The 26,706-nt window shown below is 43.0% G+C and overlaps 1 protein-coding gene and 1 pseudogene across 1 annotated transcript; both read left to right on the top strand.

Annotated features, from left to right (window-relative positions):
* LOC132844144 (zinc finger protein 208-like) overlaps positions 1 to 26,706 on the top strand; it is a 106,005-nt pseudogene that overhangs the window by 41,777 nt on the left and 37,522 nt on the right.
* Positions 1,604 to 18,166, top strand: LOC132844121 (NLR family CARD domain-containing protein 3-like). The gene is made up of 7 exons (XM_060867294.1): positions 1,604 to 1,704; positions 2,159 to 2,275; positions 2,709 to 2,757; positions 2,962 to 3,166; positions 3,396 to 5,172; positions 15,796 to 15,969; positions 17,828 to 18,166. The coding sequence occupies exons 1-7, from the start codon at positions 1,652 to 1,654 to the stop codon at positions 18,054 to 18,056; spliced, it is 2,604 nt and encodes an 867-aa protein (XP_060723277.1). The 5' UTR covers positions 1,604 to 1,651; the 3' UTR covers positions 18,057 to 18,166.

Here is a 26,706-nt window from a genome sequence, read left to right as displayed (position 1 = left end):
AACAAGGAGACACATCAGCCAGCTTAGCATTGCGACGGAGAGTTATTGGAGACTGTGTGGGGTTCAAAATCTTCATCGGCACCCATCGATCACCCCACATAGGGCTCACCATGCGTCCCACAAGAACATTTTCGGCTTTCATCTTCTTAAGCACCCTTCCCCTCCCAAAACAGTGAGGTGGAGTTTCAGACAATTTTTCAGGGCGAGTAAACACAGCCCCACTACCCCTTGCCACTGGAAACATTGTGTTAGGGTGTCGAACAGGGCTAAAGTTATCCTGTCCTCAAACATGACAACCTGAATAGTAAACACCAAGAGATATGCAAAAAAATGGAATTAAACGCACTAAAAACACAACACTGTATGCAGAAAAAAAAAATATATATATATACTGTATGCACACACTTTACAGAAATGCATGTAACAAGGCCCTTTCAAGCGGTTCAGTGTGACGTCTCACGAAGAGAAAAAACTTGTGACAATCACAAAACCCACTCACAAAAAGCAACCGTTCGATTAAAGCCGTCCTACTTGATGTGAGCAGCAGATACAGTGAACTGGTTGAACACAGGTGACGAGATGAAACGAGCTGCGACCTCCGCATCCAGTGAAACACTCCAGCGATTCAGAACAGCACACCCGTCGTCTGTTGAAGCAGCAACTCGGGTGATCGGTGAACAGCCGATCATGCGAAACCCAAAGGTTCACGGCACCACGTGTAACCCGTGTGGCTCGCTTATGCCCGGCGTGATGTGCGGCCAGCGACACCGGGTATTAAAACTTGGTCTGCTTTGTGTTACGTTGTGTGATGCAAAGACAGACACGGGACAGCAGGCAGCTGATTCACTGGATCTTTTTTACTGTTTAACAGAGACAAATAAGCAGCCTCAAATTGAGTGGCCCTTATAACACTCTCTTCCATTAAATCACATTTCAAAAGGGAAGAGGAGGAGTTAGGACAGGAAATTAGGTCATACTGTGACCACACAACACTTAAAGGAGAAGTGCACCTTTAGATCAGGTATCATAAAATGTACAAGAGAACAATTTTGTGTGAATTATAACAATATTTAGCCGTATACTTTGTATACCTGTTACATGCGCGTGCGTCTCTGCCCTTCCCCCCTATGCAGTATAAACTGTAATGAAAGTGAAAGTCAGCAGCATTCCTAACCTGGGTTATTTTAAACATACATAATCCTAACCTGGGTTATTATAAACATACACAATCCTAATCATGGGCGATGGAACCACTATATGTTGGTGGGACAGGACCCACCCACTTTTTATTTGCTTCCGACGTCCGTGTGTGTGTGTGTGTGTGTGTGTGTCACTGCCCTTCCTCCCTCTGCAGTATAAACTGTAATGAAAGTCAGCAGTTCCATTTAGTGTGGAGTGAAAACTAAAAGATTTCAGGAGTAAAAACACAGTGAGTATCTAAAGCTCTAATATATAAACACACTGAAGTGACACTAGATGCAGAAGAGTTTTGTGGGTTTGTACTGAAGCTTTAATGTACACAGGTTGTTTTATAACTTGATAGTGTGACTATTTCCTGTAAGTGAACTCTCTGCTGATTCAGGGTTTAATTTAACACATCGATGTTGGAGTGAAGTAAATGTCTGTCCTGCTGTAATCTGGAGAAGGAGACATGACCTCCAACATGATTGTGTCTGGAAAACAGGACTTAAAGAAAGATGAGAGGTGACTTACTTTTACATTCACCAGCAATAAATACACACCGTCTCATGGGAACACATCTGTATCTCTAAACACTCACTAGTTAACACAGGAACTCAACTTTGCTTTAAGGTGTTTAATAGCAGTGAATATATCACTGATCTGATCTAAGAACAGTTTAGACAAATCATTCACTGAGAGAAGAGTAAAAAGGACTGTGTAATGTGGAGCATAAGAGCAGCATAGCTTTGTGTCAGTGAACTCTACAGGCTTTAAGACCCAGCTGAGTCAGTTAGCTGTGATTGGGACTCCTGATATCAGTGTAATTCCTGACTTATGAGGCCTGTCTCCTGTTTGAATAAGTGTATAGTCTGGATCTGAATTAAAAAGATGGACTTATTGGTGTTTAATTATGAACACATTGTTTAACAGTGCTGAGACAGCAGAGTATTAATTATTTCTGATATTTCTGTTCTAGAATGATGGAGGGAAAGAGATCAGACTCACCAGAACCCAGTTGTGTGTCCATGAAGAGTGACGCGTCAATGGGACATCCAATTGACTTCAAAGACAGAGACAGTTCTACTGATGTGAGGTCAGTATAGTGAGGTGTTTTACAGCAGTGTTCCACCTGATCAAACTCACTCGTCTCATTATGAAGCCCTTCATGAGCTTTATCAGGTGTTGAAGCAGTAAAACACTAAACTGTGCAGTGCTGCAGCTCTCGGACTGGCAGTGAGGAAAAGTGCTTTAAGAGTTCAGTTCAGTCTGCAGTCCCTGAGCTGGAGGGTCTGTGGTGCTACAGAAGAACATTTACACCTGGGACATTAATGACAATATAAAGATTTTATTCATTTATTCAAACATTTGTTTCTAAACATGTTGGTGTCAGTTAGGAAATCCTGAAATCAGTGTATTGTGTTAAGAGGAAAGTGTTAAATATCTGTGTCTGTATTTATTAGTGTGTGATTTGTGCAGCTATGAATACATATAGTCCATATTACATGATGGGTTTTGTTTGTTCACAGACCACAAAAATCAAACATCAGCACAAATTATCTGGACTCTATATTCAAGGTGTGTGTGTTGTTTTTAAAGTGTGTAATGTGTGTGTTGTGATCCCTTGTAATGTCTTGATTTGCAGCAGCATTAAGGGTAATCAGTTGTATGAGTTTTAAATGTGATAATAAAAATATACTTTTCTTCTTTTGATAAAATAAAAGCCTCTCTCACTGTGTAACATGGTAATATTTAGATCTGTTCCTGTGTGTTTCTAACCAGGAGCTGGAACACAAAATCATCACTCTGATAAAGAATGAGCTGAAGAGGTTTAGGAAGCTCCTGAGTCCAGATTACCCAGCATGCACTGAGAGGGAGGTTGAGGATGAGGAGGATCTGCACAGTGTCAGAGAGGGAGCGCTGAAGATCACACTGCATGTCCTGAAGAACATGAACCACACAGATCTCGCTAACACACTGCACAATAGTAAGAGCTCTGAGTCATGACTTTATTCCATCAGCTTCACTTTAGAGAGAGGGAATAGTTTTAGATATGAACACTTTTAGTTTTAAATTTAATTTTAATATCATGTTGTATCTATTCATGGTCCAGCTTCAATAATATTTAGTACATCATTCAGGAATTAATAGCAGTGTTTGAACGATTTTGCATTATAACTATTTATTACTAAACTAGATATTACTTTGTTTATTAGAACTCAACTCTGTGTATCAGCCAAAGTTGAAGTCCAATCTGAGAGAGAAGTTTAAAAGAATTCATGAAGGAATCTCACAGCATGGAAGCTCAGCACTTCTGAATGAGATCTACACTGAGCTCTACATCACAGAGGGTTGGAGTGGAGACATCAATAATGAACATGAGGTGAGACAGATTGAGGCAGCGTCCAGGAGACCAGCAACACAGGAGAAACCCATCAAATGTAATGAGATCTTTAAAGACAAGTCCATCAGAACTGTGCTGACTAAAGGAGTTGCTGGAATTGGAAAAACAGTCTCTGTGCAGAAGTTCATCCTGGACTGGCCTGAAGGAGAAGTAAATCAGGACATCTTCTTCATGTTTCCACTTCCCTTTAGAGAGCTGAATCTGATGAAGCAGCAAAATCTCAGTCTGATGAATCTTCTTCATCACTTTTTCCCAGAAATAAGAAAACTAGAATCAATAGACTGTGACTCCTACAAAGTGGTGTTGATCTTTGATGGTCTGGATGAGTGTCGACTTCCTCTAAATTTCCAGAAGAATGAGATATTGTGTGATGTGACAGAGTCAGCCTCAGTGGATGTGCTGCTGACGAACCTCATTAAGGGGAATCTGCTTCCTTCTGCTCTCCTCTGGATAACCACAAGACCAGGAGCAGCCAATCAGATCCCTCCTGAGTGTGTAGACCAGGTAACAGAGGTACGAGGCTTCAGTGATCCTCAGAAAGTGGAGTACTTCAGGAAGAGGATCAGTGATCAGAGCCTGGCTAATAAAATCATCACTCACCTGAAGTCTTCAAGAAGCGTCTACATCATGTGCCACATCCCAGTCTTCTGCTGGATCTCAGCCACTGTTCTAGAGAGAATGTTGGGTGAAGCAGAGAGTGGAGAGATCCCCAAGACTCTGACTCAAATGTTCACACACTTCCTGATCTTTCAGATTAAACATAAGGACCAAAAGTACCATCAGAAATGTGAACCTGATCCTCAGCAGACCAGAGAGAGTATGATGGCACTGGGAAAATTGGCTTTCCACCAGCTGGAGAAAGGAAACCTGATCTTCTATGAGGAAGACCTGAGAGAGTGTGGCATTGATGTCAGAGAAGTGTCAGTGTACTCAGGAGTGTGTACCCAGATCTTCAGAGAGGAGTTTGGGCTTCACCTGGGGAAGGTGTTCAGCTTCGTACATCTGAGTGTTCAGGAGTTTCTGGCTGCTTTATATGTATTTTTCTGCTTTATTTTAAGAAATACAAATGTGCTTGTGGGGCAAATCACTGGACTTTCTAATTTCCTCAGAAATACAAACATGTCTGATCTCCTCAGGACTGCAGTGGACAAGGCCTTACAGAGTAAGAATGGACACCTGGACCTGTTCCTCCGCTTCCTTCTGGGTCTCTCACTGGAGACCAATCAGACTCTTTTACGAGACTTAATGCCACAGACAGGAAGCAGATCTCACAGCAAACAGGAAACAGTGAAGTACATCAAGGAGAAGATCAGGAAGAATCCATCTCCAGAGAAATCCATCAATCTGTTCCACTGTCTGAATGAACTGAATGATCATTCTCTAGTGCAGGAAGTACAAACTTTCCTGAACAGAGGAGGTGACAGTCGTCTCAGTGAAATCAGACTCTCTCCTGCTCAGTGGTCAGCTCTGGTGTTTGTGTTACTGACCTCAGAACAAAATCTGGATGTGTTTGAATTGAGGAAATATGATCCATCAGATGAATGTCTTCTGAGGCTGCTGCCAGTGGTCAAAGCCTCCAGAAAAGCTGAGTGAGTATTTAGGGTTCAAGCGCGAAGCGCTGGAACACTATTGTATTCGTTCTGATTTTTATTATTATTATTAGGGGTCAAGCCCAGAAGGGGCGTAGACACCTATTGTTATCGTTAGTTTTCTTATTATTATTATTAGGGGTCAAGCCCCGGAGGGGCGTAGACACCTATTGTTATTGTTAGGTTTCTTCTTCTTATTATTATTATTAGGGGTCAAGCCCCGAAGGGGCGTAGACACCTATTGTTATCGTTAGTTTTCTTCTTATTATTATTACTATTATTATTATTAGGGCCTGAGCACCGAATGGTGCGAAGCCCTATTGTTTTTCCTTGGGAGTATTAATTTTTTATTTATTTATTTATTTATTTATTTTTTTCCCCACACATTGGCCAATTGGGGTCCCTTAACATGCTCGAAAACTCTTGAAATTTTGAACACATGTCAGAGTCGCGTGACACTAGGATTGGACAAAGGTTGGAATACGGGCTTGGCAGGGGGGCTTTACTTTCGCGCTCTAAACTATGAGCTCCGCCCAACAGGAAGTCAGCCATTTTGGATTGTTTTATAAGTGCATGCGGTGAACTTTTAAATACTCCTCTTAGGGAATTCATGCGATTGACATCAAACGTTGTGAACATGATGCCGAGACATCGCACGTGCGGTGTGTATGTTCGGCCAAGGATTCCGATCGCATCGATGTGCCTATTGTGAATCTCGGACATAGCGCCACCAACAGGCACCAGGAAGCGTGTCAGTCACAACAGTTGCATGTGGTGAACTTTTAAATACTCCTCCTAGGGAATTCATGCGATTGACATCAAACGTGGTGAACATGATGCCGAGACATTGCACTTGCTAAATTTGCGAAGGGACTTTTGTTATCTCGAACGGTGCTGCCATGGCGAGGCGACAAAGTTATGGCGGATTCAGAGAAACATGAAGTGTCTTCTATCTAAGGCAAAAAATGTCTTATTGTGATGACACGTGGTGTGTATGTTCGGCCAAGGATTCTGATCGCATCGATGTGCTTATTGTGAGTCCCGGGTATAGCGCCACCAACAGGCCCCAGGAAGTGTGTCAGTCACAAAGGTGGATTTTTTCACAGTTGCATACAATGAACTTTTAAATACTCCTCCTAGGGAATTCATGCGATTGACACCAAAAGTGGTCAACATGATGCCGAGACGTTGCACTTGCTAAATTGTGAAGGGATTTTTGATATCTCGAACGGTGCTGCCTTGGTGAGGCGACTAATTTATGGCGAATTCAGAGAAACAGGAAGTGTCTTCTATCTAAGGCAAAAAATGTCTTGGCCAAGGATTCCGATCGCATCGATGTGCTTATTGTGAGTCCCGGGTATAGCGCCACCAACAGGCCCCAGGAAGTGTGTCAGTCACAAAGGTGGATTTTTTGACAGCTGCATGCGGTAAACTTTTAAATACTCCTCCTAGGGGATTCATGCAATTGAGACCAGACTTGGCCACCATGACGCAGAGATATTGCAGATGCGAAAATGGGAACGGATTTTTGATATCTCAAACACTGTTGCCATGGCATCGTGTCAAATTTACTTTTATTTCAGGCATATTTAAGGCTTTTGGCGTGCTTAGATTAACTTGAAATTTGACACATACATCACATTTGTCGGCTGTTAAGTGTGGACAAAAAGGTCAGACAAAGGTGTGTCTCTTAAGTGGCTCACTAGCGCCCTCGTTTGTCTAAAATGTGAGGTTTCATTTACCTACAGTCCCCAAATGGGTCAGTAACAACATAAAATAGTCCACTGATATTTACCCACTTGATGCACTTGCCCATCGTGCATTGTTTTCTGGGAGCCACCATATAGCGATAAACAAAACGTGCGAAGGCCCGTCATCGCTGCTTGCAGCTATATTTATTATTATTCTTCCTCTTCCGCCATTGAAGTCAATGGCAGCCCATAGAACCGTACGTAGGAAAGTTATGAAATTTGGCACACATGTAGAGGCCAGTCTTAGAAGTTACTATAGCAACTTTGGTGTGTCTAGCTCAAACCCTCTAGCGCCACCAACAGTCCAAAAACCCAATTTTGTGCTGACTCGTAAGGCCTAGAGGCAAAATTCTTGAATCTTGTATGCGTACAATCAGAATCAGAAAGGTCTTTATTGCCAAGTATGTTTTCACATACGAGGAACACACACACTTACACACACATTTACACACACTCATTCACACTCACACACTTACTCACACTCGCACACTCACATACTCACTCGCACACTCACATACACACTCACATACACACTCACACTCACATACACACACTCACAGTTACACACTCACTCACACTCGCACACACTCACACTTACACACTCATTCACATACTCACAAACACCTTCACTGACTCACACACTCATACTCACTCACACACACACTTACACTCACACTTACACACACACTCACACACACACTCACACTTACACACACACACACACTCACACACACACACACTCACACTCACTCACACACACTTACACACACACTCACACTTACACACACACTCACACTCACACACACACACTCACACTTACACACACACACACACTCACACTTACACACACACACACTTACACACACACTCACACACTTACACACACACTCACACACTCACACTTACACACACACTCACACTTACACACACTCACTTACACACACTCACACCTACCCACACTTACACACACACATTTTGAATTTTCAAGTTAAGTTCAGTATTTTACCAATACAATGCCATATCGCAACAAAACTTGGTATGGTTCATCAGCGACATGTTCTGAGCGCATTTGATCAGCTTGACCCCGGTATAGCTATATTTAGGGTTCAAGCGCGAAGCGCTGGAAACCTATTGTTTTTGTTAGGATTTTTATTATTATTATTATTATTATTATTATTATTCCGCCGTAGAAACGGTCGTGCAGCCAAAACCGTAAGGCCTAGAGAGCTCAAACTTGGTCAGATGGTAGTACTGGTCACAGTTACTCAGCGGAATCGGACAATCTGGGGCGCTTCAGCGCCCCAAAACGCGTTTGTGCCCATAGGTCCAAAAACCCAATTTTGTGCTGACTCGTAAGGCAAAGTCTCAGAATCAGAATCAGAATGGTCTTTATTGCCAAGTATGTTTTCATACTTCGTTTTGCTTCGCACGAGGATTGTAGACTCACCGATATGACTTTGTTTATTTGTCACTTTGTGTATGTGAAAATCCTTTAAGGCCTTAAACTCCCTAAAGGCCTTAAACGCTTCAACCCGGGAAATGCTGCTTGCAGCTTTTATTATTATTATTCTTCCTCTTCCGCCATTGAAGTCAATGGCAGCCCATAGAACCGTACGTAGGAAAGTTGCGAAATTTGGCACACATGTAGAGGCCAGTCTTAGAAGTTACTGTAGCAACTTTGGTGTGTCTAGCTCAAACCGTCTAGCGCCACCAACAGTCCAAAAACCCAATTTTGTGCTGAATCGTAAGGCCTAGAGGCAAAATTCTTGCAACATCAGAATCAGAATCAGAATCACAAAGGTCTTTATGAGGAACACACACACACCTACACACACATTTACACACACATTTACACACACACACTTACTCACACTCGCACACGTACTCACACTCGCACACTCACATACTCACACACACTCTCTCTCACACACACACACACACACACAGACACACACACACAGACAAACAGACACAAACAGACACTCACACACACACTCACACTCACACACACACTCACACAGACACACACACGCACTCACACTCACACACACACTCACACAGACACACTCACACACACACACAGACACACACACACACAGACACTCACACTCACACTCACACAGACACACACACTCACACAGACGAGGAACACACACACTTACACACACATTTACACACACACACAGACACTCACACACACACTCACATGCACACACATTTACACACACACACACTCTCACACACACTCTCACACACACACACACATACTCACACTCACACACACACTCACACACACACTCATACACACACTTTATTGTCAAGTATGTTTTCACATACGAGGAACACACACACACACACTGACACACACATTTACACACATGCACACACACACTCACACACTCACCCTCACACACACACTCACACTCACACACACACTCACACAGACACACACACACACACACTCACACACACACAGACACACAGACACACTCACACACTCACACTCACACACACACACACACACAGACACACACACACACTCACACACACACACTCACACACACACACAAACACTCACACACACAGACACACAGACATGCACACACACACAGACGAACAGAGACACATACACACACACACTCACACACGCACACACACACACACACACACACACACTCACACTCACACACACACAGACACACACACACTCACACACACACTCACACAGACACACACACACTCACACACATACACACTCACACACACACACACAGACATGCACACACACACACACAGACGAACAGAGACACATATACACACACACACTCACACACACACACACACTCACACACACACACGGGGTCAAGCCGATCAGATGCGCTCAGAACATGTTGCTGATGAACCATACCAGGTTTCCACACTCGCACACTCACATACTCACTCGCACACTCACATACTCACACACATACTCACATACACACATTTACACACACACACACTCTCACACACACACAGACACACACACATACACACTCACACTCACACAGACACACTCACACACACACTTTATTGCCAAGCATGTTTTCACATACGAGGAACACACACACACTCTCACACTCTCACACACAGACACACACACAGACACACACACACAGACACACTCACACACACACACACACACACACACTCACACACACACAGACACACACACTCACACACACACACTCACACACACACAGACTCACACAGACACACAAACATGCACACACACACACACGCACTCACACACACACACACAGATGCACAGAGTCACACACACTCACATACACACACTCACACACACTCACACACACACACAGACACACACACACATTTTACGAATGCAATGCCATATCGCTACGAAACTTGGTATGGTTCATCAGCGACATGTTCTGAGCGCATCTGATCGGCTTGACCCTGGTATCGCTGCTTGCAGCTATATTTATTAGGGGTCAAGCCCCGAAGGGGCGTAGACACCTATTGTTATCGTTAGTTTTCTTATTATTATTCTTCCTCTTCCGCCATTGAAGTCAATGGCAGCCCATAGAACCGTACGTAGGAAAGTTATGAAATTTGGCACACATGTAGAGGCCAGTCTTAGAAGGTACTATAGCAACTTTGGTGTGTCTAGCTTAAACCCTCTAGTGCCACCAACAGTCCAAAAACCCAATTTTGTGCTGACTCGTAAGGCCTAGGAGGCAAAATTCTTGCAACATCAGAATCAGAATCAGAATCAGAAAGGTCTTTATTGCCAAGTATGTTTTCACATACGAGGAACACACACACACTTACACACACATTTACACATACATTTACACACACACACTCACTCACACTCGCACACTTACTCACACTCGCACACTCACATACTCACACACTCACATACACACCCATTTACACACACACACAGACACTCACACACACAGACACACACTTACACACACTCACACTCACACTCACACACGCACTCACACACACACTCACACACTCACACACATACACACTTTATTGCCAAGTATGTTTTCACATACGAGGAACACACACACACACACACACATTTACACACACATTTACACACACACACACTCTCACACACACACACACACTCACACTCACACACACACACTCACACAGACACACTCACACACACTCACACTCACACACATATACAATCATTTTGTATATTTATACAGGTACAATGGGCATCTGTCTGTCTGTCTCTCTCTCTCGCTCTGTCTGTCTGTCTGTTCATGGTAAACATTTGAACACAGCTCCTGAGCTGTCACTTTATTTTCTCCTTGTGGTGAGCGCTCTTCAGTGTGTCCACTACTCTCATCGGTCTTCCTGTAAATCCACAGCGTCACAGAGCTCTGTTTCTGCTTTCAGGGGAACTTGTGAGGCTTGGTGCAAATGACCAGCACCACAGTGACACACACACACTCACACACACACAGAGACGCATACAGACACACACAGACACACACAGACACACACAGACACACACAGACACACACACACACAGACACTCACAGACACTCACACACACACACACACACACACACACACACACACACACAGACACACACAGACTTCTTGTTGTGGCTCAGGCTGAGTCCGACGATCCCAAAAATATCATAGTGAAACCTACTTCCTGTCCGCCACTTTGATTTTAAAAACAGCTATTTCCGCTTATAACTTCTGCAAACTTGAGTCTAAAATCATGAAGGAGGTGTTGTTAGACTCCTTGAGGCATGCTGAGTCAAACGATACCAAACGGTTTTCGGACGGCCATTTTGAATTTTCAAGTTAAGTTCAGTATTTTACTAATGCAATGCCATATTGCTACGAAACTTGGTATGGTTCAACAGCGACATGTTCTGTGCGCATCTGATCGGCTTGACCCCGGTATCGCTGCTTGCAGCTATATTTAGGGTTCAAGCGCGAAGCGCTGGAAACCTATTGTTTTTGTTAGGATTTTTATTATTATTATTATTATTATTATTATTATTATTATTATTATTCTGCCTTAGAAACGATCGTGCAGCCCAAACCGTAAGGCCTAGAGAGCTCAAACTTGGTCAGATGGTAGTACTGGTCACAGTTACTCAGGGCTTCAGCGCCCCAAAACGCATTTGTCCCCATAACCCCTAAACCCCTAAAACCCCTATGTCCAAATCAACTGATCAAGACCAATCCAGTGCAGTAATATTCTATGGAGTCTCAATGACAATAATTTTCCACCAACAGTCCAAAAACCCAATTTTGTGAAGAATCGAATTCTTAAGATTCTGATTCTGAGAATCGCCGCGGTTTTTGAACTGTGACCTCAGTTTGACCTCTTTCATGTGTCAGAGGTCAAACTAAGGTCACAGTTCAAAAACCGTGGCGATTGGCCACTTGGTGGCGCTATAACTTGCCGGTCACTTTGTGTATGTGACTTGCGGGTCACTCGTTCTGCATCTGGATGCTTGTGTTTCTTCGCTTTATGGATATGACTTTGTTTATTTTAGGGAAAACTGGACAGGTGAGTACTTCACATGACATATATTGTGCAACACGTTGGTAAGCTTTTCTGTATTAGAGACACTAGGTTAGGAGCGGGTGCCACCCTCTGTAACTTGCGGGTCACTTTGTGTATATGAAAATCCTTTAAGGCCTTAAACTCCCTAAAGGCCTTAAACGCTGGAACCCGGGAAATGCTGCTTGCAGCTTTAATTAGGGTTCAAGCGCGAAGCTCTGGAAACCTATTGTTTTTGTTAGGATTTTTATTATTAGGGTTCAAGCGCGAAGCACTGGAAACCTATTGTTTTTGTTAGGATTTTTATTATTATTATTATTATTATTATTATTATTATTATTATTATTATTCCACCCTAGAAACGGTCGTGCAGCCCAAACCGTAAGGCCTAGAGAGCTCAAACTTCAGCGCCCCAAAACGCGTTTGTGCCCATAGGTCCAAAAACCCAATTTTGTGCTGACTCGTAAGGCAAAGTCTCAGAATCAGAATCAGAATGGTCTTTATTGCCAAGTATGTTTTCATACTTCGTTTTGCTTTGCACGAGGATTGTAGACTCACCGATATGACTTTGTTTATTTGTCACTTTGTGTATATGAAAATCCTTTAAGGCCTTTAAGGCGCTGATTCTAGAACTGTGTTCGGACTGTGATGTCACACAGGATAATGAAGGTTGACAGGAGATGTCCAATGGTAGGGATCTGAAAAGATAGATAGTGGAGCAAAGAGAGAGAGAGAGAACAAGAACAAAAAATCGCCGTGGTTTTTGAACTGTGACCTCAGTTTGACCTCTTTCACATGTGTCCCAAGTTTGGTATTGATAGCTCATTTAGTTCTTGAGTTATTGACATTTTAGTAAAACTGACTCCTCACAGTCCAAACGTTTTGGGGCCCCTTAAGGACCCTGAATCAAAATTTCTACTTTTTTTCGAAGATTATTGACATTGAGACTCCAGAGAATATTACTGCACTGGGCGCTGTGACTAGCCTATCACTGTAGGGGAGGGGCGCTGTGACTAGCCTATCACAGAACGCTGACACAATCAGCTACCCAATGATGATTTCCATTCAATCCGAGCACAGATATTGACTCGTATTACTCGTATAATACTCATACTCGGCAGAAGGGCTTTATCCGTACCGGATACTCGTTTCAGCCGAGTATCCGGCTCATCTCTAATGGATATGACTTTGTTTATTTTAGGGAAAACTGGACGGGAAAGTACTTCACATGACATATATTGTGGCACCCTCTGTAGCATGACATATGTAGCATGACATGACATATATTGTCATGTCAATCCAAAGGCCTTAAATGCTTGAACTCGGGAAATGCTGCTTGCAGCTTTAATTATTATTATTATTATTATTCCGCCCTAGAAACGATCGTGCAGCCCAAACAGTAAGGCCTAGAGAGCTCAAACTTGGTCAGATGGTAGTACTGGTCACAGTTACTCAGGGCCAAAAACTCAGCGGAATCGGCCAATCTGGGGCGCTTCAGTGCCCCTCAACGCGTTTGTGCCCATAGCTCCTAAACCAACAGTCCAAAAACCCAATTTTGTGCTGACTCGTAAGGCAAAGTCTCAGAATCAGAAAGGTCTTTATTGCCAAGTATGTACCGATATGACTTTGTTTATTTTAGGGAAAACTGGACAGGTGAGTACTTCACATGACATATATTGTGCAACACGTTGGTAAGCTTTTCTGTATTAGAGACACTGGGTTAGGAGCGGGTGCCACCCTTTGTAACTTGCGGGTCACTTTGTGGATGTGAAAATCCTTTAAGGCCTTAAACTCCCTACAGGCCTTAAACGCTTGAACCCGGGAAATGCTGCTTGCAGCTTTAATTTTATTTATAAATGTATTACTGCATGGTTTATTATTTTAATGTAACACTGAACTGCACTGGATTAATGTTAGTTAATAGTTCCTTTAATCATCTTTAAACAAACCTCTGGTACTTTTACAGAAGATTGTTTCACTTTTTACACTAACATGTTATATCTGAACTGAGGGCTGGGCCACATGGACAAAATCTTATAACATCATATGACTCATTTTATAGCTTTTATATATGAATCATGAAAAATTAAGTGTTCTCTAAAATATATGTAAAAATATCTACACAAAATAACTGCATGCATTTAAGAACTAAAGACATTTCTAAACTAAACACCAATGAAAGACTTTTTCTTTTCTGTTTATTTTGAAAGTGACATTTAACAAAACTCTCACAGATGAGAAAAACATCAGACTGACAAAATGGGATCAATATGGATAGAAAATATAAAAAGTAAATATTAAAACACTCTAATGTCCTTCAAGTATCTCTTTATGTTCAAGTTCCTCATCTTTTGTTGTGTGTGACACAGTGTTGTGGGGAGATTCACTCTGTCATGGCTTTTTTACTCAATTGTTCTTTCTAATAAAAATAAAACATAAAGTCTTTTTAAAACTTTAACCCAATACGAAGGAAAAACAAAAGTCGCCTTCAGTCTGCATTACTCCTCATTTAAAAGTAAGAAGTTTGACTTTGTTTATTTCTGATGCTGTGTGCAGTCGTGTTGATGTGACGTCACTCTGTAAACAGGGAAGGAGCTCAGATTTGAGAAGAAAACCCCACGTTCACTTCTCAGTTGTGGAGGCATGAAAGACATGATCCCATTTACTCTGTGGAGAAAGAAGGGTTCACTAAGTTGTGTTGAAATAGTAACAGTGACATCTGTAGTAAACAGTACAATGTTCTTTCTAATATCCTTTATTTACATTGTTTATGATCGATGATAGATTTTTACACATCTATATTTTATAAAAAAATGCAAATCATGATCAAGAATCGTTTATAAAGTAAAAAATTAATCTTTCTCTTTGGTTTGGATGTGTTTGGACGTATGTAAACACACCACCTGTACTCAGGTCCACACCAAACACCTGAACCAGTGTGTGTGTAAAATCAGAGGTCTGGAGGTGACAGATTTGTACCTGTACGAGCACAGAGAACAACACACACCAACTGTTTTAGCGTCTCTGTGAAATCCAACATATAACTGAGTGTAAAGTACGACTAGTATTGTTTGTAGGCTGCTTGCTTTCACATGTGTGTGTGTTATGTACATGACCTAATGGTCTTATAATAAATTGTAGCTGAGAGATTGTGGAGTGCAGAAAGACGTCCCTGCTCCTGTAAATGTGCTGATGTGTTGTCCTGTCCTCTGATTTGTGTGTGTGACACAAACCCACTGACATTTCTGTTACATCTTCAACTTTAGCTGGATTATGGCTGTGTTTGTGTGTTTGAGATCATCATTTCTCTTCCAGTCTGTTTCAGTGTAATCTGACAGAGGAAAGCTGTAGAGTTCTGTCCTCAGTTCTCAGCTCAAACTCCTCCAGTCTGAGAGAACTGGACCTGAGTCACAATGAACTGCAGGATTCAGGAGTGAAGCTGCTCTCTGATGGACTGAAGAATCCGCACTGTACACTGGAGATACTGAGGTACACACACACACAAACACACACACACCACAAACACACACACCACAACCACACACACACACCACAAACACACACACACACACCACAAACACACACACACCACAAAAACCCACACACAATATATATTATCAAGCTAAATATAAACAAGTAAACATCAGCAAGGCATTTTTTAACAGGTCTTATTCAAAAGGCTTATTGAGTTTAATAAAAGTAAATAAAAATAAGATTGTTACATTATAAAGTCGTATAACAGACTTAATAGGAGCTAAGAATGTGAGAGGTTACAATATGAAGCATTAATTATCCTCTAAGTAAATTCACATCAGAGAGATTTAGATCACTTTTGAGTTTGAGAGTGTGGTGTCAGTAGAGGTATAAAACACACTCAGACTCAGAGTTGGTAGTGAAAGCAAAAGGCTTCTTCCATATAGTGCAAAGGCTACAGGCTGAAGAGGCAAATACCCCAAGTATGTGTGTGTGTGTACGTGGGGGGGGGGGGGGGGTTATCCATCAGTCACCTTCAATAAATACATTTACAAAGCAGCTTAAACACAGTGTGTACATGTGTGTGTTCATGTATGTGTGTGTTCATGTATGTGTGTGTTCATGTGTGTGTGTTCATGAGTGTGTGTGTGTATGTGTGTGTGTGTATGTGTGTGTGTGTGTGTGTGTGTGTGCATGTGTGTGTGTGTGTGTGTGTGTTCATGCACCCTCCCTGGTTACTGAAGATGTCTCTCTTTAAATTATCACCTCAGCAAGGCCTCATTCCATTTTCAGTTCTTATTGAACACCTGCACACACACAAACTCCCCTAAAGTTCCCCTAACAGTTACTGTAGAATAAGGGTCTCTTGTTCTTTCTCCCTAGTCTTTCACACAGAATACTGTAAAACACATAACATTATATATAAACACTGATGATAGTTAAAATTTCCACTACAACAGTTAGATACATGGTGAGACTTAAACCATGCCTAAAGCCTCACAGAGTTTATCTTCCACTTCACTCCATTGTGATTGAGATGAGCAGAGATGGACTCATCAAACACATCAAACAGAAACTTCCCCCATACTGTAGCATGTGAAGCGTGTCCTGGGTAAGCACTTGAGGGTGAGACAACATGAAATGTGTGCAAGGTCCCAGCAGTTTTCAGCAGTCTCACCATGTATCTAACTCACAAATTCGAAAGTGATTTAAATCTCTCTGTTATGAAATTATTTAAAAAACGATGCTATGTGAATTTATTTAGAGGATAATTAATGCTTTGTGTTGTAAACTCTCACATTCTAAGCTCTTATTCAGTCTGTTATAAGACTTTATAATGTAACAATCTTTACACTCTGTTATCATTACATAATGTTTAATGCACAACAAAACTGAGGTGGAAATAGTATCTGCCACTATTCATTAAATCATTAAACTTTAATAAATATAAGGTATAATAAAGTTAACAAATGGCAAACTTATAGCTGTAAACAGGGCTTGATACTGTGGCTAGTGGTTTTCAAAGGGATAAGACTAACTAATCTTACTTGACCATTTGAGCCTCGGACCAACACAACTAACACAGGTCCAGTATGGGAGACGGTGCCTTAATGATGACGCTAAGCATCTGTCGATAGAAAACATCTTAATGTCAGGTTTACATACTCTCTTGTGATGTGGCGAGAAATTGCAGGATCCTTTTCTCCGTGATGAGCATTCTTACTTACCACATCTGTACACAGACTGTTTATTTTATATTTTTATCCTGATATTAGAACCTTGTGTTCAGGTGGACACTTTATTTCTCACTGATGGAAACACCTCAATTCACTATCAGAGAAATAAATCAAACATTTCATCATTTCTCTTCCAGGCTGTGTAACTGTAATCTGACAGAAGAAAGCTGTAGAGTTCTGTCCTCAGTTCTCAGCTCAAACTCCTCCAGTCTGAGAGAACTGAACCTGAGTAACAATAAACTGCAGGATTCAGGAGTGAAGCTGCTCTCTGATGGACTGAAGAATCCACACTGTACACTGGAGATACTGAGGTACACACACACACACACACACACACACACACACACACACACACACTGTGTTTAAGCTGCTTTGTAAATGTATTTAGTGAAGGTGACTGATGGATAAACACTGAGAGTGAGATCCACATCCTGGGAGCAGCGACACTAAAAGCAGTTTGACTGAAGCTTCTTATTAAAATTCACCTTAAGGAAGTCAGCATTTGTTGATGATAAATAAATATTTGAGATGATATTAAAATGATTGTGGATGTCACAGGTAACCAGTACAGTTCCTGTACAATAGGAGTGATTTGGTTACTAACTGTTATGTACGGTATAAAGGGTTTTTTTAGTGAAATACATAAAAAAAGAGCGTTACATTCAGAGTCGATCCTGACCTCCCTGGGGCCCTAAGCAAAATTCTGCTAAATCCTCCTACCTGACCTGTGAGCCATGTAAACCATTTGCGTAATTTGCGGGGCCCTACACAACTTGCGTAGTGAGTGTATAGGGGCCGATCGGTTCTTGTTACATTAATCTAATCTACTTGGAATCACTGAATGTAGAAAAAGTTTTTCTGTTTCTTCTTTACAATTAAATGGACAAATACTTTCAGTGTTCTTCAAATGATAAAATGTGACTAGAGATATTATTGATGTGAGGAACAAAGCTGAGGTCAGAGTCGACTATTACCCCCAGATTTCTAACTTGTATCCCAGCTCATTTTTCAATAAGTTTTCTCTTTTTTCTTTATCGCCTGAAATTAATATCTCCATTTTATCCTGGTTTAACTGTAGAAAGTTCTGTGACATCCAGTCAGATATTTCATTCAAGCATGTAATCAGTTTGTTAATTAGCTCTTGATTTCACAGTGACACTGATATATAAACTTGTGTGTCATCTACATAACTATAAAAACTGATTTCATGTGTTTGAGTCGAACAAGAGACATGTAGAGGGAGAAAAGCAAGGCTCCTAAAATAGATCTTTATGGAACTCCAAATGAAATTTCATGTTGTCTTGATGAGTGACTTCACAATTGACCATAAAACTGTCTAGCACACAAGTATGATGTGAACCAGTTTAGTACTGGTCCTGAGAGACCTACCCAGTGTTCAAGTCTGTGTAGAAGAATATCCTGATCTACAGAATCAAAAGCTGCACTCAGGTCAAGAAGAACAAGAATGGAAATGTGATCAGAACTGGAACTTAGTTACAGATCATTTAAAACCCTGAGCAAATGACAGAACATTTGTATTTAGTGACTCTAAAACTCTATAAAAGGTAAATGGGAGTTATTGTGACTTATGTAACAGCAGCTGAAGACCAAAATGTGGAAACAGTTTACAGGAAAGGTGAATTAGGTGTGAATGTGGTGAAGGGAAAGAAAACGGTTGGAAGGAGAGAAAAAGAGATCTACACTGTACCCAGGTGATCATGAACACTGTAATGACGAGTTGGCAAAATCCATGTGAAGAAGTTTTAATGAAGAAAAGATAAGACAAACAATCCAAAATCAGTAAGCAATGGCAGGGTTAAAAAACAGGCCGAGTCTGAAATAACCGTAACAAACAGTCCATGATGAGAACAAATCACATCCAAAAATCTGAAGAAGCAATAATCCAAAGACTAAAAACAGGGTCAATAGTGATAAATATCAACATCAGAAACAAAGCTAATTCACACCATATAGAAAAACACTTATTTATTTGATCTGTGTATTGAGGATATTATGTGATGTGTCTCTGTGTGTGAAGGTTATTAAAAAACACCACCAACAGTTTTACTGTCTCTGTGAAAGATCTACATCACTTCTCACATCAGAACAAAGTACATTTATTTCCACGGTGTGTAGATCAGTGTACATTACACACACATTTAATAACATACTAATACTCTAGTCATACTAAAGTGTTGTACAGCATTTAAATAAAGATGTCGTGACAAACAGAAGTAATTAATAAACCAGCTTTTATCCTCCAGAAACATCACACTGGTCTCTAAATAGCTCTAACAGTGTGCTCGAAATCTTCTGTCAGCTCAGGTTTTTCCCAAAAAAGAGAATTCCCTGTGTAAATACTCGTGTACACACACATTCCTGAAAATGTTTGTAACACAAAGTAAAAGTGTGTACAATGTACACAGATCTACACACTGAACACACTGTAATGAAGCAGTAAAGGACAGTGTGTAAATGTGTAAATGTTCTCAAGCAGAACACACATGTTCATTTTCGATTTTTATCCTGATATTAGAACCTTGTCTTAAGGTAGACACTTTATTTCTCACTGATAAAAAGACCTCAATTCACTATCAGACAAATAAATCAAACGCTTCATCATTTCTCTTCCAGGCTCTGTGTGTGTGATCTGACAGGGGAAAGCTGTAGAGTTCTGTCCTCAGTTCTCTGCTCAAACTCCTCCAGTCTGAGAGAACTGAACCTGAGTAACAATGAACTACAGGATTCAGGAGTGAAGCTGCTCTCTGATGGACTGAAGAATCCACACTGTACACTGGAGATACTGAGGTACTGTAATGAGGAGTCATAAGGCTGGTGATCCATTTGCAGCGTTTAATTGAAACTCGTAAACAGACAGGTAGGGTCAGAATCGGCAAACACGATATCGTAGGGCAGGCAGAAATCAGACATGAAAAGACAGGCAGAAGATCAGGGCAAACAATCAGAGAACCAGAACACAGAAACTAGATCAAAACCAGAACTAAGACAAACGAGAAACGCTCAGAATGATTGCTAACGCAGACCGAGACTTCGCACAAGAGTCAAGGTCAAGTTCGTACTGTATATATAGGAACTGGCTGATAGGAATCAGGTAGCGAAGCAATCAGTCTTTGTAATGGGTGTTGGAAGGTGTAGTCAGGAAGCGACTAATATTCCGGAGACGCTTCTCTGTGTTGACGGTCGGGGGCGAGGCAGGTGCACCGACCATGACAGAGCCCCCCCCCGCGAGCAACTCCCAGGGTCGTCCACGAGATCGGAGAGCTGGCCTGTTTGGATGCCGTCGGTGAAAGTCGGCGGTGAGCGAGGGGTCCAGGATATTCCCCGCCTTCACCCATGAGCGCTCCTTTGGACCGTACCCCTCCCAGTCGGCCAGGTACTTCAGATGGCCCCCTCGGCGTCTGGAGTCCAGTAGCTAGCGGACATGGTAAGCCTCTTCGCCGTCAATCAGGAGAGGTGGTGGCGCCGGTGGATCGGTGGAACCCTCTGGGTCCCTATCAGCAGGTTTCAGCAGCGAGGCGTGGAAGGTGGGTGAGATGCGGTAGGTCGGTGGTAGCGCCAGGCGGTAAGATACTGGGTTAATCCGTCTGATGATCCGGAATGGGCCCACATATCTGGGGCTAAGCTTTCGACTGGGCAGGCAGAGACGGAGGTCGTGGATAGAAAGCCAGACCCACTGACCGGGTTGATAGTCAGGATGTGCTCTGCGATGTTTGTCGGCCTGCGCTTTCTGTCTCCGGATCGCTTTCTGTCTCCGGATGGCTCTCTGTAATTGTCGATGTGCCGCGCTCCACGTCTCTTCGCTCCAACGAAACCACCCGTCAACGGCCGACAGGTCGGAGGGTGTGCCGGACCACGGGAACTAGGGAGGCTGAAAGCCCAGGACAAACTGGAAAGGAGTGAGGCCGGTGGCGGGTTTGACGAGGGAGTTCTGTGCGTACTCCACCCACATTAGATATCTGCTCCATTTGGCCTGATTGCTCTGGCAGTACGAGCAGAGAAAGCGGATGAGTTCCTGGTTTAGTTGCTCCGTCTGCCCGTAGGCCTGAGGGCGATACCCCTCATCAGTGCATCAACTAGGTCACGGTGAATTAAAAATGGGTGAAGAACATGGCCCACTGTGCCTGGCGTGGATTCATGCGTTTAGCGGCGCGGAGATATTCAAGATTTCTGTGGTCGGTCAGGACAGTGAACGGGTGCCGTGCACCCTCCAGCCAGTGCTGCCATTGCCATCTTATTGGCTGGACCCTGGCATTGAGATAAGACGGCTCCAATTCCCGTGCTTGAGGTGTCCACCTCAACTGTGAACGGTCGGTCTGGAACAGGGTGGTGAAGGATGGGACAACAACATTGGAACGCTGTGATTGCTTCAGGTGACCAGGTGAGGCGAGCTGGTGCCTTTTTTGTCATGGACGTTAGGGGTGCTGCGATCACTCTGAACTCGCAGATGAAGCGGCGGTAGAAATTGGCGAACCCCAGAAAGCGTTGCAGCTCCTTTTTGCGGTCATGGCGATTGCAATACCGCCCGCACCTTTGAGTCATCCATTGCCACCCCCTCTGCCGAGATGACGTAGCCTAGGAAGGCTGTTGAGGTCTTATGAAATTCGCATTTCTCCGCCTTGGCATAGAGTCGATGCTGGATCAGGCTTTGTAACACTGCTCGCACGTGCCGGACGTGATCTTCCATGGTCTCGGAGTATATCAGAATGTCATCAATGTATACGATCACCCAGCGGTCCAGCATGTCGCGGAATACGTCGTTGATAAAACACTGAAACACAGCTGGACTGTTCGAAAGGCCAAACGGCATGACTAAATATGCGTAGTGGCCGGATTGGGTCGAAAAGGCGGTCTTCCATTCGTCCCCCTCTCTGATTCGGATAAGGTTATATGCACAGCGCAGATCCAGCTTGGTGAAGTATCGGTCCTGGCGGAGCTGTTCCAAGGCTGAGGGCATGAGGTGGTGAGGATACCGGAACTTTATCATTATGTCATTCAGTGCTCGGTAATCGATGCATGGTCGGAAATCGATGCATGGTCGGAGACCCCCATCCTTTTTCTTTACGAAGAAGAACACAGAGGATGCCAGGGAAACGGAGGGCCAGATAAACCCCTTCTTTAGTTCCTCCTCAATGTATTTGTTCAAGGCCTCCACGAGGTCCTGGTATTCTGTTGGGAGTTCGGGTGTGTGGGAGGCAGGAGACGCGGTGGTTGTGGTGTTGAGTTGGAGTGGCTTTTCTGCTGGCCACAGGTGTTGGGCGCAGGCCTTGTCCCAGCTCGAGATTCGCAGGTCAGACCAGGAGATGATGGGGTTGTTGAGCTGGAGCCATGGTAGTCCCAGAATGAGCGCATGACACGGAGAGTGGATGACATGGAAGCGGATGAGTTTGCGATGATGAGGCCCCACTTGTAGTCGGAGGTCCTCAGTTATGCGCGTGATATGTCCCTCTCTGAGCAGCCGACTGTCTATCGCCTCCACTGCCATAGGGGAAACACATTGGGTTACCGGCACGTTATAGACTTGGGTGAATTCCCCTGACATAAAGTTCCCTGCTGAGCCTGAATCGATAAGAGTGGCCAGATTAATTTTCTCCCCTCGTATCTCGACTTGCACTTGAATCTGCGCGCAGCTTAGTGAACGAGGAGTGAGGAGATCTGAACTCACCGGAGTGTTCCGCCTGCTAGGCGGCCTGGTGGTACAGGCAGGCAGCCTGTGTCCGGATTCTCCGCAGTACAGGCAGAGCTGGAGACGGAAGCGACGCGCTTGCTCTTCGGGCATGAGGCGTGCGAAGTTGAGCTGCATGGGTTCGGGATTCTCAGGTCGGAAAGGGCATGTGGTCTCAGGTCGGGAGGTGGATGCTCGACAGGTTCGCATTAAATTATCGATTTGTATGGAGAGATCCATAAACTCCAACAGGTTCCTCCCTTCTTCCCGACAGGTGAGCTCGGCTTGCAGATCCGGGTTCAAGCCCGTGCGGTATAGCAACTTCAGGGGCCTCTCCTCTCAGCCTGCCTCCGCGGCGAGAGTGCGGAAAGCCAGCGCGTAGTCCGCAGCCGTGCAATCTCCCTGAGAAATGGCCAGTAGATGCTCCTCTGCGCTCTCGACTGTGGTGGAGTGGTCGAAAACAGCTCGAAACTGTGCGAGGAAGTGCTCGAAAGTGGGGAATGTGGAACCGTCTTCTCCCCATACAGCAGTGGCCCATTCCAGTGCCTTGCCGGTGAGGAGCGTGCAACACAAATGCTATGCGGCTGGCCTCGGTCGGGTACAGTGCCGGTTGCTGCGCTACGAAGAACGAGCACTGCATCAGAAACCCCTTGCACTTTCTGGGATCTCTGTGGGGGAATTTGCGAGGAATCACCGCAGCGCCAAACCCCCCACCACCGGCAGTTCCTCCTCCAGCCGCTCCGTATGCCGCTCCCACATTCGCCAGCCCTCGACTCGCGTTCCCGGAGAAATTCGTAGATACTTAATCTATTGTTTGAATCTTTAAGTGAAGGAGGCAGACTTATACCTTTTTGTCTTTTCAGGATCCTCACAATGGGAGGCCTTGTTTTTATTAAAAGTAGTGTAATACAGATAGGTGTGTGTAATATGTAAAATAAAAATAAAAAGTTACAAATAAAATCTTCCTTCAAATAATCAAACAGTACTAGAATAAGTAAAAGGTATTAAGATGCAAAGATTATAACAAACCAAGAAACACTCTCCAAATGTAAACTTGCGTTTGTTCCATGATGCACCTAAAGTATAACATGCACTAAGGCTGTCTACAATAGAATGCATACCCAATGTGATTCAAGGCGGGCTTTTATACTTTTTTACGGTGGCCAGTTGAATCTGGCAGTCAGGTTTGGTTGGCTGCGTGCCTTCTAGAGGCTACCATATTATTTCATAAACACTTCTCGGTTTCCCAAACATATCTCGCCGTCGAGTTCTGTGTGTGCTGCTAATGTCTATATATGGTCATATGGTTGCAGTTAACTTCCTGTATCTTTTCAGGCTATGATTATATAGGACTGAAGCTTTCTCTCGCCGTGGAATTTGACAGCAAGCTATAAAACACTACACGTGCAGGTCACTCCCCACGGATACACAGAAAGCTTCATTTCAACAGCAGGCCTTGAAACACTTTGTGTGCAGATACTCCCTGGTGGTAATTTATAAGCATTCACTACAAGAAAGTTTACAGTAAAATAAACAATATTAATCTAACCAACTCTATTACATGCAAATACATGATTATAATAAAAAGAAAAGCATTTCAGAATTTTCTTGAACATCCTGAAAATAAAACATCATAACACATAATGCGTTATAGTCTTTTTTTCTTTTGGAATCTTCTTCCAGCTGTCTAGGTACAGCATCTGAGCCCTCGGTATCTTTCTTTGTTTATTCACCTTACGTTTCTCTTTTCTTTCCCTATTTCTCCTTCTCTTTGTATTATCTATGTCCGTCTGTCTACTGACGGATAAGTTAATAATTGGTTGAGGTGTACCTTTATATTTATTATTATTTATTTGCTGAGAACCAGTATTAAGAAAACCAGTATCAGGTATGTAGAGTCCTGCAGCTCCATCCAGTACATACCAGTGTCTGATAACATCTCGTGCATGCCACTGGCTCTCAACACAATCCAAAGTCAAATCCTTCAGATCTATATGTACACACAACAGAGATATCATCACATCATCACACTGATTACACAAATACACATCCATGTGTTACAGATGTTTAGAGATTATTTTTACCTCTTTAATTGTATCTCAAATTTGTTTCTCCAAAGATGATTGACTCACAGTTGTGATCTTGATTTATTTATTTTCCTTTAAAATTGTCTTCTTTTCAAACCCTTTTCACCAAACACTTTTAAAATCTTTATTAAAATTCCTTTAAACATTAAAGGAATCTTCTTTTTTGTGTAGTTGATCTATTTTTCTACATTTCAGTTTCTTCTTTCTTATTTTCCTCATGACATTTTTTTATCTTGGTTGCATCTTGTTTTTATATAATTTAACTTTTTTTTTTCCTCATTCCACCATATCTCACACTCACTCATTTTCTACCGTTTATCCGAACTACCTCGGGTCACGGGAGACTGTGCCTATCTCAGGCATCAACGGGCATCAAGGCAGGATACACCCTGGATGGAGTGCCAACCCATCGCAGGGCACACATACACACTCTCATTCACTCACACAATCACACACTACGGACAATTTTCCAGAGATGCCAATTAACCTACCATGCATGTCTTTGGAGCGGGGGAGGAAACCGGAGTACCCAGAGGAAACCCCCGAGGCACGGGGAGAACATGCAAACTCCACACACACAAGGCGGAGGTGGGAATCGAACCCCGACCCTGGAGGTGTGAAGCGAACGTGCTAACCACTAACCATTGAAGTATCTTTTGTAGCCAATTTCTGCCACACAGAGCTGGCCCCTCCCCTTTTACTACAACTAAGGGTAGCAGTTCACTTTGTCCTTCATAGTTCACTTTCGCTTTAAACTGTCCCAATACAGGAATAATCTCTCCTGTATAAGTCTTAAGTTTGACTCCAGTGACCTCTAGTGGCTCAGTTGCGAATGCTGCTTGGAACATTTCCTCAGATATGATACTCACGGCTGCAATGACTTTTTGTCCTTCTCATCACTTAACAGCGAAAACATGGGCAACTCAGCCTCCTCTGCCTCCACATACTTAGTGTTTTTGTCAGCAAAACATTTACTTTTTTCCTTTTTTCCTCTGCATGTTCTTTTAATTAATATGTTCCTCCCTAATTTTCAATTTTTTCACAATTATGGCACTGTGCACACCTGCGTGCTGTGATCTTTGCCATGACATCTGTAACACGTCTTCCCTCTCTAATCGGAATGGCGTGCTGCTAGCGCATCCACTTTATGCACTTCCCCTGGGCGCGAGTCATACCCTCTCAGCTGCTGCGTGTCTTTTTCTGACGTCTCCATACTCAATACGATCTCAAAGGCACGTGCCCCAAT

This window comes from Tachysurus vachellii, chromosome 4, assembly GCF_030014155.1.
Source record: "Tachysurus vachellii isolate PV-2020 chromosome 4, HZAU_Pvac_v1, whole genome shotgun sequence".
NCBI lineage: Eukaryota > Metazoa > Chordata > Actinopteri > Siluriformes > Bagridae > Tachysurus > Tachysurus vachellii.
Note: the sequence above shows the minus strand (reverse complement) of the source record. Positions and strands in the feature narration are given on the sequence as shown.